We start from the raw sequence: 16,563 nt of genomic DNA, 5'->3' as shown, positions 1-16,563 counted from the left end.
ATATTCTTTTTAAAAGGCAGGTGCTGGTGTTGATAATTTGTAGGCATGAGAACAAATGCAAAAGAATATGTTTAAAACCATCAACTAATTTCTTTCAGGCTTTGATTCTTTCCTTGTGGGGCTGCAGGAAAGAGCAAACCTCACCTCCCAAATTATTTATTAGTTCCCTCCTTAATTATAGGTCCAGGTTGCCAAGATAATGCGATAAAAACTAAAAAATAGGCAGACCTGGATTTCAGCCCAGCTCTCATGTAGCTGTGCAGCATTAGGACTATCAATCACTTAATCTTTCTGAGCTTATGGAGGCAATATCTACTTCACAGGTTTGCTACATATAATCTCAGCTGTTAGCATGTATTCAATACACGGTAATTGTTTTTGCTAATAGGTAAAGCTGATTGTTGAAGGCATTAGATTGGACCTCATGAAACTGACATTTTTGTAGATAAAAAATGGCCAAATTTATGTCCTCATTATAAGGCGGTCCCCTCAATGGTATTACAGTAAGGCCAAAGTATGAACGGCAAGGCCAGATTCCTTGGTGAGTTTTCAGTGGATAGTCTTGGACAACCATTTTTATTAGTGAGTAGTTTATAACATGCTAAAATAACATCCATAGCCACAGAGTTGGGTATCTTAAGACTATTCCATTCCCTACTTTCAAATACAGATAAATATTTTATGTCTGTCTAAAGTTAGCATGTTACACACATTGCATCTGAATGGTTACCCTTCTCTTCCATGCTACTAAGAGTCACAAGTACACAAGAAGAGTAGACACAAACCCACCGTTTTGTCTGTCCTTTCTAAATAATACTGGTAACTTAGCCAAGCCTGTTGAGATGATTGGTGATCCATGTGCTCTCCTAAAAGCTCGATTTCAAGGTGTTTTCCATGTTGTGGATGTCCCTCTCAGTCACTCTCTTTTGCACTTTAGGCAGGCGTTTCCGGAAATTTCCACTCAGCAGGATGTAGAGAAAAGGGTTAATGCTGCTGCTGGCATAGCTGAGGCAGATGGAGAGGTAATAGCTCACATAGAAAGCCAGCGTGGGCTGCTCCATCTGTAAGTGCACCAGTTGTATGACGTGATAAGGGGCAGCACTTAGGATAAAGACTGCCACCAGCACCAGCACCATCTTTGTCAGCTTCAGGACTCTCTGCCTTGGGACACTGGGGTTGTAACTACAAAGAGAATGTTAGGATAGAATATAAACAACCATAGAAACTACAGGGCAACAAGTGCCTAGAACTTTTTGGACAGTTGAGAATGGCTATGCAATGTGATATGAAGCTCATTTTTATTCCTACTTACTCAGATCATTGTAAAAAGATTCATTCTCATTCCTGTTAAAAATTTCCCAAAGTTGGAAGATTTTAAGAAACAAAATAAATAACATAGTACTGAATTAAGGCCCATAGTATCAAACTCATGAGTCTATATTGATATAAACATATGATTGAATAATATGAGAAAGAAAAGATAAACCTTTTTTCCCAATTTTTATTAATTTATTTTTGTTACAAATGTTTCTCCCCTCCAGACACCCTCCTCCCCATCCTGCTCTCCAAATGAACCTCTTTTTACAGGAGAATTTCAAATATTATATATAGATACTCTCCTTTCTTGGAGATGGAGCTTAATTCCAAAATTCTTTCTTCCCCCTTGTGGGGGGGCTATGTTTAGTGACTTGTTACCAAAGAACAGAGAATGGGATAAATAGCAACTGTGTAGTGGAGAAACCTGGTAAACATTGCCCTAATCAAGAAATTGTGGTTAACATCAACAGAGATGTCGTATAGTTTTCATGTGCCCTCTGATATGTTTTGATGCAAAGAGCTGATTTTTCCCAAAAGCACATAACTACAGTCTAATTGTGTCACAATATCAGACAGGTCCAGATTGGGAGATGTTCTACAGGATACCTCCTAACCAGTACTCCATAAGACTGTCAAGGTCATAAAAAACAAGGAAAGGGTGAGCAACTGTTATAGACTGGAGGAGACTGCGGAGACACAATAACTAAATGCAGTGTGGTGCTCTGGATGGGACCGGAACAGAAAAAGAATCCAAATGGAATAATTGGTGAAATCCAATAAAGGGTAGACTTTAGTTCATAGTAATGTACCAATGCTTTTTTTTTTTTTTTTTTGTCTTGACAAATGCCTCAGGATAAGTAAGATGCTAATGGGGAAACTGGATGAGGAATATATGGAAACTATGTATTATTTGTGCAGCTTTTCTGTAAATTAAAAATTATTCTGAAATAAAAAATTTCAATTCACAAATCTTATCCTTATATCATAGTTAGACATTAATAGGCATTTCCCTGAGACATGGTTGAGGTAGATGAATAAGCCTGAGGAATAATATGGAAAATAGCACAGCAGCGGAAAGTCATTTTAGGATGATTCCTCTGCAGTTTATCAGAGTAGGCACCACTATGCTTTGAACTTCTTGCATTTTGAGGGAATAACTGGAGAGTATAAGCTTCATTTCATAAGATGCTCTTAGCATTTCTGAAGAAAGTGTTGGGAGCAAAGTGATCTGATTTGGAGAACTGTTCTAAAAGGGCTCAAACATCCTTCCCAGTTGTCGATGTCTTAATTCCATTTTAACCTTTTCACCAACTCAGCTCCCTGTGGCACATTTAGAAGCTAGATTTACATCTATAACTGTGGCTGCTTCCCTTTCCCATTCGAAATAGATCTCCCTTGAAGAATGTAATATTTCCAAAGAATTTCAAGAAATTCTTAGTGGGAAAAAATGTCATGGGCCAACAGACCATCTAAACTTTGCTCCCAGGGTTTGCCACAAATTTTGACTAATGGTGCATAAATTGTTCACCTATTCTTTAAAAAAAATCTTCATAGTGTTATATGTGGTATGTGTGGGGAAACCCAGGAATCTTATCTTTTCAAAACAAATACAACAATCTAGTCTAAGGACAAATTTTAATAACAATTTTTTTAACCCAACATGTTTTATAAAGGCACTGACTTATGCATTTAAACAAATTGGTATGTACAGTTTCAAGTAGAAAATAATTTATATTTATTCATGCAGTTTTAGAGACAGTGTTTTTATTTTATTTTATTATTTTACCATTCTATGATTTTTAATCTTTTTAAAAGTAAGGGTTACGTAGAAATATATATTGTTTCCAACAACAAATTACTGAAGCTACAATTTTGTTATTAATTTATAATTTTATTGCATTATGGTCAGAGATCTTCTCAATGATATTAATCCTTTGGAATTAATAGAGGTTTTCTTTATGGTCTTAAGCATGGCTGTTTTTGTAAGCATTCTGTGTGTACTCAAAAAGAATGTATGTTTCCTGCTTGTTGAGCATAGAGTTTGATATGTTTTTTATAGCTTGAGTTTGATAGCTGTATTTTCCAGATATTTATAACACTTATAATATTTTACTTATGCGATTTATCAAATTCTGAGACAGTATGTTAAAATCCTTAAGTAAAATGGATAAATCATCTCTTACTTCCTAAAGTTTTCTGTGCTGCTTGATGTACTTTTATTTCTTTAAAATATTTTTATTTTTTAATTACAGTTGACATACAATATTGTATTCATTTCAGGTACACAACACAGTGATTAGACATCTTTATAATTCTTGAAACTTGATGTAATTTGAAGCTGTATTTTAAGGTGCTTATGAGTTTATGATGGTTATAATCTGCTTCAATTATTTCTTTTATTAGTACACAATTTACTTTTTCTCCTTTATGACTTTTTTTTTATTTTTAATCAGAAGTGTGAGTTTATTAATTAATTTTTGTTACAGATGTTTCTCCTTTTCCCCCCACTGAATCCCCCTTCCCCTCCCTCCCTGCCCTGTCCCCAGTTTGTTGTCCATGTCCACTGTTCATGCATACATGCATGTAAGTTCTGTGGTTTATGTCTCCCCCACCATCCCCTCTTATGGGGATTGTCAGTCTGTACCCCACTTCCACGTAGAGACAGTGTTTTTAAAGGTCTTCCCCAAGTTTATGGTCTTTATGTAAGTCTTTGTTTTTATTTAGTCCTATTAATTTTGTCCTAAGTATTAACAGATTGATGAGATATTTCTATAAATTAAAACACAAAAATTCAAAGTTATACACAACATCTAGGATATTTATATATGTACAGAAGTCTGCAGAATGTACAAATAAAACATTTAATTAGCACTGTTGAGGACACATATAAAATTATTCTTTAAATAAGATCTTGAGTTCTGTTTACATTTTTATGAAAACATTACCTCAGTGATTTCAACATTTATCACTGAGAGACCCTCAAATATCTGCCTCAGAGCATGTTTTTTTCAGAAAATACCTCATGTAGACATGAATGCCCATAGGTGTAAGTACAGTATGTTTCAAGTGATTGTTATTTTAATTTCTGTTGTAAATGTCTCAGGGTCTCTGAATTGTTCTTTTAATAAACAAAGAGAAATAAAGCAAACACTTACCATCTAGCATCCTTATTCTGTTGATACATTTCCCAAGTATAGCATAAAATTAAAATATAGCACACCAAAATCAAGGGCAAAGGGAAAAAAAATGTTGTTATCGTCAAATAAAGTGTGTACCTGTAAAATGAGAGAGAGAGACAGAGAAGACATGACGGTTACATTCACCATGCTAGGAACTGGCTTTTACAATTTATGAGAATGATTCTCTGATTTCTTAGGGCCCAGGATAAAAGTCCTTGGGGGAAAATGGTAAGTATCTTTGGCTGCTTTCTTGTGGTTGTTCACTGACAATGGATGCGTACCTCTTCTGCTGCCTAGGCCAGCACTACTGAGTACGGAATGGGTAAGGATACTTATCATCATCATCTTTAGTGCTATTACTAACAACAGGCAGTAGCAGGTAGCGTTTATTACATAATAGGCACTGATCTGAGTGCTTTACATATTTTAACCCACTGAATCTGTACAACCCCATGAGTTCAATGGCATTAGTATGCACATATTACAGAAGAAGAAACTAAGGCACAGAGGGGTTAAGTGGCTTGCCCAAGATTAACCAGTAAGTGGCATAGGGGGGATTTGAACCCAGATGGGCAGTTGAGCTGTATAGCCCAAGAATCAAGATGGCCTCTCAGAGGGTCTGTTGTAAAATAGCCAGTCTTTTCCTTAGTGCTCTGCCAGAGGAAATTCTCAGGTGAGCTGATGACAGTTTTATAAAGATGCCAGGTGTTTTCCTTCCTGGCAGAACCTTAGTGTTGGAGAAAGAAGGCAGCCCAGGCTGGGTGGGTGTGGAGAGAGGCAGAAATAGATAGATAGATAGATAGATAGATAGATAGATAGATAGATAGATAGATAGATAGATAGATAGATAGATAGATAGATAGATAGATAGATAGATAGAACGAACCTGGACCGGAGGGACTCAATGCAGCACAGACATTCGAGTCTCAGTTCACCCTAAGGATTTGGTTTTTGGAAGAACAACAGAGGCCCAAACCTCAGCATATATTTTATGATAACCAACCAAAAATAGCAGAAGCCAGTCCCAGTGAGAAACAGCCATTCTTTGTTTGTTTCTTTGATATAGACCTAAGTCTTATAGTCATATAGTGAGCCTCAGGTTGTGCTCTTCTTTTAGACAGGATGAGGTCTAGATTAATCTATCAATGCCAGTGTTTAAGTATCATTTCACCTTTAGATTGGCTGGTGGTTTTGTCTGTGTGCAACCAATGGTGGTTGGAGCAATAACAAATAAATAATCAATCCTATTGGCGTTGCACTCCTCAGGAGCTTGCTGTTACTGGATCTGTGGCCTTGTAGGCCCTCTGCCTCCATTCCTCTTGGGCTGTTTCTATGCAGAAACAAACTCATCTATTTGAAAGTGGTGAATGGGAAAAGGAACCTGCCAGAGTGACTTGAGATATTTTATGGATGTATGTAAAGGGCACCTAGCACAGTACCTCACACTTAGTAGGTAATATTTTTAATCACAGACTTCAATCCTATGTTCAAATTTTCAACCAGAAAATTTCCGAATTAATTGTTCTTTTCAAATTAAAGTGCAAGAAATTCCTGTACTGGTGGCTGCATTCATTATGTAGAGCTGTGGAACAAATGACCACGAGCTGGATGGCTTAAAAAGACAGAAAGGTGTTATCTCACAGAGCTGGAGGCCAGGAGTCTGAGATCCAGGTGTCAGCAGGGTTGGTCCTTTGGAGGCTCTGAGGGAAAATCTGCTCCATGTCTCCCTCAGGTTCCTTGGTTTGTAGTCACATGGCCCCAACCTCTGCCTCTGTCTTCACAGGCATTCTCCTCTGCGTGTCTTTTCAGATCTCCCTGACCTTATCGGGACACCAGTCGTTGGCGATGGGCCCACCTTAGTCCAGTATAACTTCATCTTAACTTGACATGTCTGCAAGGACCCTACTTCTAAACAAGGTTGTATCCATAGATGCTGAGAGTAAGGGCTTGAATATATCTTTTGGGGGTGAGGGGACACAATTCAACCAAACTCCAGTTGCATGTTGATAAGGTTTGCATCTCGGTAACTCTGAGACCCTCTTTGAAATTCTGTCCCTCTCTTGATTGCTGTTTCTGCTGTGCCTGGCTGCCAGGGATCTTTAAAATCCATATTTAGACATAGTTGTGCCCACTGAGGTTACACGATTAAATTAAAAATCTTTTTCTAGAGGTTACCCTCTCCTTAAAATCAAACGATCAATTTGATTGTGGAAGGCAGACAACTAAGTGGGAGACTGTCCAGAAGAGGATCCCCAAGGACACTCTGCACAGCACGTAGACAAGGAGGATGAAGCACTTCATAACTTAATTCAACTCGATTTTTCTTAAGTTGTAACAACCTACCGGAGGACATCATCAGGGGATGTTAAATCAAAAGCACAACTCTCCACGCCGTCTTTAAATTTGATGACCTTCGAGTATACCCAGACAGGCAACGTCAGAACAAAGGAAGCTGCCCAGAGGCCCAAATTGATGCGAATGGTCTTGTACCTCGTTCTCCAACTTGTAAGTCGAAATGGTTGGACAAGAGCCAAGTACCTACAAAGCCAGTAAAGAAGGGTTTGAGAATAATCAATAAAAGCACTGAGCTCCAAGGATGAATGGTTCATGACAAGAGTAAATTATTAGTATTATTATCCTCCCTGAAGCACAAAAGTTATATTTTTTAAGAGCTGGCTGGTACCTGTAGAGAAAACAACTCTTGACCCTGCAAGTCTGAATAAACCACTCACTGAAATAGCTGTTACTTCCACGAACATCCTAATGATGGCAAAATTCTGCCCTGCAAATTCTCTCTTTACAAAGGTGCTTCCTTTGTAGATGCAGCTCCGTAAAACTTGGTCTCTGAACAGGGATTTCCTCCAGAGCTGGGGCCCTCTGCCCAGTAGGATTTACTGATGTAGAGGCCGGAAGGAGGAGAGTGAACTGGCGGGTAGGAGAATTGCCTGTCAGGATGAGTTTTAGGACCATGGGACAGGCATTTTGCTCAGATGGCTTTTCAGGAGGGCCCCCAGGCTCTTGGGGGCTCAGTTCAGACAAATCACAGCAAGGACAAACAAATGTTATTAGTACAGGCAATGTAAACTCTTCAGGGAACTTAGGCCGGAGGCCAGAGGGGGAAATGGGCTAATTTCATGGAGAAGTATTTTTCTTTTTCTATGTTTGATCCAGAAAAAAAAAAATCATTAATCAAACTTCAAATACTGACATATCAAAATATTTGGTTCTCCAGCAAATCCAAGAAGAATTTTTCAGAGCCAGCTAAAAGCTAAAAGATGATAAAGGGAGTTCAGATCCGGAAGGAAGGGTGTTTGAAAACGCAGAGTTTTGCTGGGGGTGGGGCTACAGTAAGAGGTTCACAGAAGAGGTACACTTAAAGGAAAAACCAATACTCTTCTTTATTCAGTGTACAAGTTATGAAGCAGGTCCTATTAATTCCAAGAACAGGATTGTGATTGGTAAGGCCTATACTTGAGGTTGCTTTTCTGCAGTGGCCTGCCCTGTGCATAGCCCGATCCCTAATGCTGGGGCCTGGCAAGCTTGCCAGGCTTGACTCAAGACACTGTTAGCATTGGCCGGCATCAGGTGAACTAACCAGACCTATACAGTCCATTAATTAAAAAATATGATGTTAATTATGAACTGAGAAGCACACTCTATATTTGGAGAATTCTTTTGCAGAAAAGCAGTAGGATATAAAAAATGCATTAAACATTGCCATCATTATTCATGTCTAAATAATCCAGTGAATGATTTATATGAACCCTGCTATTGCTTTGTTCATCCATCTGAAGAACTGCTCATAACTTTCCCACCTCAAAGGCCCATTTGGGCAGGTAAAAGTCAGAACTCAGGAAGAAGTTCTGGATGGACCAAGGGTAATTTAACACAGCTCTCAAGACTGACAGTCATTCACTCGTCAATTTTTTTGAGCACCTACTTGCCAGGCTCTGTTACACAGACTCTGGGATATATTAGTGATCAAAGACCTTGCCTTTGTGGAATTTACATTTGAGAGGAGGGGACGCTAGATAATAATACACACACATTCACGCACAAAGTAAATTAGGCTATGTGATATATTTGAAGCAAGGGCGATCAGAGCAAGGGCGGTCAAGTGTGCTGGGTTGGGGTTGGGGTGGAAAGAATGTGGATCGAGATTATAAGTGTGCTGTTCTCTGAGACAATTCCTGTTGTATGTATTACTATTGTCTTTTAGGACTTGTCTCTGTTTGAGGAATACTGCTAAGACCCGGTGTGGCAGTCCTGCGATCTGGAAGATGCAGGGCATATCCCCGCTTCTGGAAGAACCCAGATAGTGAGATAATTACCAGCCACCTGCCATCTGTAGAGACAGCCTGGGTCTGATGTGGGCTCCACCACCCATTGGCTCCATAAGTCCTCATCATCACTATCATCTCCTCAAATAACGTTAGCTTTCATGGTTGGTGATGTGGCCAAGGCACACTCCAGGTCATAGTCCAATAAATTACGAATGGTGTGAAATGGCATCATTTGCATTAACCAATCATAATGATGAGTACAAAAGATGGTCTTCCTGGTACTGAGATATTTCTTTATAGGTGTAGGAGTTCATAACTACTTCATTGATTCCTTTAAGCTGCTAGGTAATAGCAAGAGTGTGTGACACACTGAACATATGAGAAATAGCCCTGGACAGAGAGTGAGAAGACCTACTTAAGTTCTCAGCTCTGCCACTGACTCTCTCTGTGCCTTTAGTAAATACCCTCACGCACTGGGGCCTCGGCTTCCTTATTGCAAGAGTGGTGGGGGGCATTCATTCTAGTTTCCAACTTTTCATGCTTTTGAAAGACTTTTATATTGTAGTGAATTGTAAGTAATACTGAGGTAAAAAGAATGAGTAGAAAAATCACATTTTAGTATTTTAAGCTTTCCATTAAAAATAGAATTCTGTGAAAGTTGTAACAAATACTCTTAAGTAATCAGTTCTACAATGAAACAAGCAAAGGAAGAGTAGTCTTGCTATTACAAACTAGCACTGGTGTTGCTTAAAGTGGGATGAATTGGGGAAGCACAGACACCTCTGAATTATGTTAGATATTTCAGAACCTCTTTACTTACCTGTCCACACTCATTACAGTCATGATGGCACTGCAGGCAAACTGGTTGCAGGTATCCAGGGATGTAATGATGGTGCAGAGAGGCCCCCCAAAAACCCACTCTCCTCCCCGGGCCCACTGGTGAATAAGAAAAGGCATTCCAATGATGTGGACCAGATCAGCCACAGCCAGGTTGCAGATATAAATGTCAGGAATAGATTTTTTCCTAGACCTGAAAGAAATGGACACAAACTGAAGACTGACATCAAAAATATGCACCTTCTTTATTTATGTCACTTGTTACAAATTTTCAATTGCCAAAACAGATTTTAAAAGTTAAAGGAAAACCTACACAAATGCACACATGAATACCTAGTATTATGTATATGTAAGCATGTTGAACTATATATGTGATACCTAACTGTGGTGCTTTAAAAATGTGTTCTTTCTTTCTTTCTTTCTTTCTTTCTTTCTTTCTTTCTTTCTTTCTTTCTTTCTTTCTTTCTTTCTTTCTTTCTTTCATATAATTTATTGATGTTTTTAAAGAGAGAGAGAAACATCAATGTCAGAGAGATACATCCATCAGCTGCCTCCTGCAAGCCTCCTACTAGGGATTGAGCCTGCAACCCAGGCATGTGCCCTGATCAGAAATCTAGCCAGGACGCCTCAGCCCATGGGATGATGCTCAATCTACTGAGCCACACCTGCTGGGCTGTCCATACATTCTTAGATACTGCTTTCAAGAGAAGGAGCCTAATTCTCTCCCTTTGAGTGTTGGTTGAATATAGTAACTCATTTTTAACAAATAGGATGTGGTGGAAAGATAGTGTGTGACATTTGAAATTAGCACATACAAGCATTGTGGGGTTTTCTCCTTACTCTCTCTTGGATCATTTTCCCTGGAGAAGCCAGTTACCATCTTGTGAGAATACTCAAATAACTCTATGGAGAGGTCCACATGGAGAGGAACTGAGGCCCCCTGCCAACAGCCAACAACCAGCACCAACTAGTCAGGTGCATGAGTGAGCTACTTTGAAAGTCGATGCTCCAGTCTCAGTCAAGATGACTGTTGCCCTAGGGGACAGCTTGACTGCAACTTTAGGAGAGACCCTGAACCAGAACCTCACAGCTAAACTGCTGCCTGGATTCTTGACCCTTGAAACTGTGTGAGATAATATGTTTGTTTTAAGCTACCAAATTTGGGCAAAATTTCTACAAAGCAACAAATTATACCAACTCTAAGCTCACTTAGGCAAAAGGCATAGTCTTTACTTATCTCTACTACCAAAACCAGCTCAATAGGGAAAACAAATGGTTTCCATTTGCAAAGCATATTTTCCCACTGAAACTATATGTTCGAATCCTAACTGAGGTCATTGTTAAAAAAATCTCAACCATTACTTAGACATAGTCCAATAAAATCTAACCCAACAGCAAAAACTGTTAATTAAGACCCTGCAATCCAAACAGTGTGGAGAAGAAATCCTAGTGAATAAACTGGTAGAGGGCACTGAGAATGACCCCACGCCTCCTGCTACCCAGATGTGACACTTTCCTCTCCAGGCAAATAATTTCCTAAGAGCAGAAATTTCCATTTTAAATCCAGTGGTCCTTATCTTAAAGGGGATGGGGCAGTCAATAATAAACAGGCATCATCTTTATCTGGGAGACAGTTTCATGTATTCAACAAGCATTTCATTGAGCACCAATTATATGTCAGGCATAATACTATGCTCTGAGGCTGCAAGGCTAAATCATCTATACGCTGTAACTCAAGGAGCTTGCACTCTGGTGAAATGACCACATTACAGAGTGATGAGAGAAGGAGGACACAATAGGGTCTTTGCCCCATCCCTTGGGGACAGCCAAGGTGGTTTCTTGGTAGAAGTGGCATCTGAATAAGAATTTAAAGAGCACATAAGAACTTGCCCTAAGATTATGCCACAGTAGCTAGTTGACTCTGGATTCAGGGCTATTGTGCTATGGTTTGGAAGTTAGTGTGTGTCTTTATTATTCATGGGATGCCAGTTCTACAGGCTGTGAAATTTAAGCCATCAAATTCCTGTGTGAGGTATCGGCCTGGGCAAGGATATTTACCTAGGGCCTGGCAACATGTACCATGTGAGGAAGTTACTGTCACTGGGTCTTTACTCAGCAGCCACACACTGGGCATTGTTGATAAAACAGGCTTGTTCCTTGCTCCCAGGAGGTTGGTAACTCATACTGATACTGTTGTAATTAGCTAGTTATCAATAATAGGGAAGGAGCAAAGGGAGGCCAGACATTATAGTCATGTCGTTTGGGCAGCTTCACCAGGAAGCTGCAACTTTGCACTCCCCGGGAACTGCTGACCCATTCCCTGCAGAACCCTGGGGGAAGGGGTCCAACAAAGGAAAGATAGACACATATGCAGTGAATTTGGGGTGACATAGGGAAGGTACTTTCTTATCAGTCAAACCCGAGGACAGAAGTGGTTGGCCAGAATGGGTGTGGCCACTGTAAGCCTATGAAAATCTGGGAATACATACATAAGCCCCTAAATGAAGGAATTCTTTCTCTCTTTTTGCTTTCTTGGCTCTTGGCTTGTGGGACTCTCTTGTTCCTGCTTCCTTGCATTTGCCCATGTTTCCTCCATAGCACTGTGGCCCTGCAAACCCCACATGCATTGGACTCATGGACTGTAGCAGGAAACACAAACTAAACCAGCCAGATGCTGGATTGGATTCTGCTCCAACATGGACAGGAAACTAGACACTGGCCCTGATTTTAACTCTGCCGAAGCCCCACCTACACTTTTTCTATGACTGAACAAAAGTAAATGGGACTTTAGAAATGCAGGAATTTAATTCCACAGAAATAAAGCTTTCTACAGTACCCGAACTTCACATGGGGGCTTCTGGAAATTCTTATTCCAGTGGTACTCCAAGAACTGCACTTCCAACGGGTGGGAACAGGGACCATCCCCCACCGGTAATGATATCAGAAAGACCAAGAAGGAGAAGAGACTTGAGGAAAGGATTGTGTCAGTCAAAAGAGCAGCCAAATGACTGTTCTTGGTCTTTCATTCTCGGTCTCTCCAGACCATGGGGTGTGGGAAATGGTAAGGGGGAATAGGAGGGGAACAAATGCCAGAGGTCAGGAAGAAAGAGTTCCACATCCAAGCAAACAAAGATAAACAAATACAAAAACACAACAAACTAGATAGATGTTATTTCCATTTGAATGAGACGATAAACCCTAAGTGGTTGCTGAGGTCCAAACTGAAGCAGTTAGACCCATGGCCCTGCTTTTCTCTAGACAGACACCATCATTTACTGATAATAAATTATGAAAATTCCATTGTTAAGGACGGTTCAGGCCATTAACTGGTAATTAAAAAGAATACATAAAAGTGTTTCTAGATGATATCTGCATATAAAAAAAGAATTCTGAAGCAAATGATGTATTTATTTGGGCATAAGGTATGAGGGCAATAAAAATAGCACATTCTATTTATTATTGCTTTCTTTACTGAAAGTAACAGCATAGAAATTAAAAATAACTTGTATTCTTTTTTTAGGTCTAATTTATCTTCAGGTGTCCTGTTGCCAGACTTCATTAGATTTCTGTCTCTCATGACTCAAACATTTAAATAAAAGATGTAGAGTAGCGAGCATTTCAACTAATATGTTTTCCACATGGTTAACATGTTCATATCTAATGCTCGTTAATTGGAAGAATGATGAAATAAATTATGATATTTCATAATACCATACAATAAATGATAAAGTTATTACAAATCATAGTTTGTAAGAGCATATAATCAAATAAAAAAGTACTTATTAAGTAAAAACAGTCCCAATTAAGCATGTAGTATGACCTCAAATTTATTTAAAAATATGTTGGAATAAAATATTAAGTCATCACAATGATTATCTACTTGGTAGGAGTAGTATAACTAATTTTTACTTTATTCTTTGTATTTTTTGTATTCAAAAAATTTCTTGTGAAAACATGTTTACTTTTTGGAATTAGAGATAACACTAGATATTATGGATTAAATGAAACATGTACCACGACACATGCAGGAAGATACTTTGCTAATCAGCTTGCTCTCAAATCCATTTCCCACTCTTCCCCAGCTTTGTTCCTAGTCCTCCTTGCCAACTGGTATTGGTCAGTTTTGGCCGTAGGAAGCACTGTTGGAGGGAAAGTGGAGGGTAGGAGGAGAGAGGCCAGGGTGTTTCCCTCTCTGCGGCTGGCATCTCTGGCAGTGGCGGCATCCCTCCCATGACTCCACCTTTTTCCTACAGACCCTGCGCTATGGCCCCAAATCTCACTGTGGCCACAGCTCCCACTAGGCAGCCCAGATTTCTGGGGTCTGTAAAACCACCTCATTTTCTCTATCTGGCTCAGGACAGGAGAAGGGTAGTGGTTTGGGGTGAAGATAGTGATGGGGTGTGGTAGTAGCTTCCTGCTTTTATTTATTTTTGGGTTGCTTCACCAGACCTGGTTTTGCATTTAACGCTAGTTGAATTGAATTCCTATTGTGAGCCAACCTGAATGAATTAGTAGTGATTTCACCAAGCACTGTGTTGAGGAATTCTGAGTCCTCACACAGGCATCACTATAGGACAGACCTGTGTGATTAGAGATGCCTGCTAAGGATGGGAGAGTTAAGACTAGAATGATATATTTGCCAACCTTGCTTTAGATACAGGGTAATAGAGTGGAAAGAGAATCTAAGGGAATTCTATTTTCATATTTATCCCTAATTTATACCATTGGACAAGACATTCATCCCCTTTGGATTCCAGAGTTGTCTTGGTATATTGGATCACAGCAATGAGGGTTTCCCGCCAACTTTTTAGTTTATTTGAACAGCTGTGGCTGTGAAGTTCTGCAGCCCCTAAAACACAGGGCATTGCAGAAAGTTATGAATCAACCCCAACAAGAGCTTATATATGGTTGACACTCTGGAAACAGTGGAGGGCTGGGTCAAAGGGAGCTACTGGTTATGATTTAAGCTGAGTGGGAAAAAGAAAGAGGCCTTGCTCTGAGCATTTTCCCTTCCTTTTAGCAACTGGTATTCCACCATTAGACCATTCGTGTTCCTTTAGGTTAATACACTATCCCTGTTGTAATCTCTGTATAAAATGCAGACACCATTGTGAGGGTTATAAAATAAGGTGTCTCGGTAACTTATGATTTAGTGTGAATTAGTTGCCTTGACAAGGAGTTAAGGGCAGGGAATGACAGGGGGAGCTTTTTATTTATTGGGAGACAGGCCATCCCTTAGACTAGAGAGTTTCTGTTTACTTGAAGTGGACTATCGGTAGATAGGAGAACGTTGTGTTCACAATAGGAGGTGGGAAATCAACAGAGAAAAATGTCATTTCCTTTACTGAAATAGTTTCCCAGGGCCTACTGTGGCATGGGGAACAGTTGAGTAATGGGGTTCAGATTATTAGTCTCTCCCCGAAGAATGAAAGGGGAAACTATTAGGTTATTTGTAATTGGTTCAGTTTTCCTCTTACACTTTTTAATCTGGCTTCCTTTTGACCTGCCATAAATTTAAAGTGCAACAGACTGGTAGTGATCTGGCTTCACTACTTTATACTCATCTTCCTAATGCATAAATCGCTTCTTACTTTAAAAAAATCATATAGAACATATTATTCTGGAAATTCCATCTTACTTAAGAATATATTTTTGGTATATATGTTTCATATATGTTTCTAGTCTTCCTTTGGCAAATCATTGCTTGCTTCCCAGTGTCACTGTCTCTACTTGGGGTGGTCAATATTGAGGGGAACAGTCCACCTTCTGACTGCCTGAATCTTTGGGTGATCACATAGAGCCTCTCTCTTGCCCCAATGAGTGAAAAAGAGTTTTTTACCAGCCAAACCAGGACAACTTCATAGGATAGCTCTTACTGCTGAAAAAGAAAATGGTTGCCTCACAGTTTCAATCTTTGCCTGGGTTCTTCCTCCAAAGATTTGGAGTGCATCAGTCTGGGCTGAAACTGTATATGATTTTAAAAAGCTCCTCAGGTGATTCTAATATGTAGCTATGACTGAGAATCATGGTCTAAAAAGTCACTGACCCAGCAGAAAGTACTGGCCTAGGTCTTTTCATTTTGAAATCGGCAGATGTTACATAATACATGATAAAAAATACCTGTAGCATCTTTTTTAATTCTCTTAAGCCAATATTTCCAAAAACTGACTTCACCAGAAAAATCCTCCAGGGAGCAAAATATTCATTTAGGGAGTATAGAATGGAAAATTCTAAATTATGGAAAAGGAGAAGTTTTACCTTATTATAGTGAACACAATGAGGACGTTGCCAACCAGCCCTGTTAAGCAGATAATCCCAATCATAGATGGGAGGATGACTGTATCCACCACGCTGAGGGTTTGATAAGCAAATTCTTTATTCCAGGATTTGTTCAGAAGTTCCGCGGAGGTGTTCCAACAGGAAGAGTGAAGTGAGTTCATTGTTCATGCACTTCCAGTGCTTAAAGCTGTGAAGAAATAGGAAGTGCAGTTCCCTCACTATAGATTTTCTTTAACTTAATTTAAAAAAATATCTACTGGGGCCTTCTTTGAGCCAAGAATCCATGCCACATGATCCCAGGGTGAGCATGATGAAAACGTTGGGAGACCTGCTTCACAACACTGTGCGTATCCAGCATTCAGGATTGTACTGCTCACTTAAAAATTTTGTAGGATTGATTTCATGTGATATGTTTATTTATTTTTTTACCAGAATGAAAAAAAATATGTGAGAGGACAAAATGGATGGTTGAGAAATGGGGTGGATAGATATTTCATGTTTTAGATGAAATTTTCTAGTCAGTAGTCTACTGGAAAAATATGTTCACAAAAAATAAAAAGTAACATGAAAATAGAAAAAAAAAAGAGATATTAAGAGCAAAAAGGCAAGCCTCACAGGGTATTTCTAAGATACATAACCAACAAAAGGTTGTTGTTCAGAATATATAA

At 39.3% G+C, this 16,563-nt stretch overlaps 1 protein-coding gene across 1 annotated transcript; it reads right to left on the bottom strand.

The window, feature by feature from the left end:
* Positions 1-863: 863 nt before the first annotated feature.
* Positions 864-16,058, bottom strand: MCHR2 (melanin concentrating hormone receptor 2). The gene is made up of 5 exons (XM_036249134.1): positions 15,875-16,058; positions 9,600-9,809; positions 6,840-7,034; positions 4,473-4,592; positions 864-1,182 (listed from the first exon to the last, which is right to left on the bottom strand). The coding sequence occupies exons 1-5, from the start codon at positions 16,054-16,056 to the stop codon at positions 867-869; spliced, it is 1,023 nt and encodes a 340-aa protein (XP_036105027.1). The 5' UTR covers positions 16,057-16,058; the 3' UTR covers positions 864-866.
* Between the last annotated feature and the right edge of the window lie 505 nt (positions 16,059-16,563).

This window comes from Molossus molossus, unplaced genomic scaffold, assembly GCF_014108415.1.
Source record: "Molossus molossus isolate mMolMol1 unplaced genomic scaffold, mMolMol1.p scaffold_m16_p_8, whole genome shotgun sequence".
Classification (NCBI taxonomy): Eukaryota; Metazoa; Chordata; class Mammalia; order Chiroptera; family Molossidae; genus Molossus; species Molossus molossus.
The sequence above is the reverse complement of the archived record's forward strand: the minus strand, read 5'-3'. Positions and strand labels throughout refer to the sequence as shown.

Coding starts and splice junctions, on each gene's coding strand:
- MCHR2 (XM_036249134.1), bottom strand. CDS start 16,056: ATGAACTCACTTCACTCTTCCTGTTGGAACACCTCCGCGGAACTTCTG. Junction 9,810..15,874: donor ATTGTGTTCACTATAATAAG/GTAAAACTTCTC, acceptor CATTTCTTTCAG/GTCTAGGAAAAAATCTATTC. Junction 1,183..4,472: donor CAGAATAAGGATGCTAGATG/GTAAGTGTTTGC, acceptor TTCTCTTTGTAG/TTACAACCCCAGTGTCCCAA.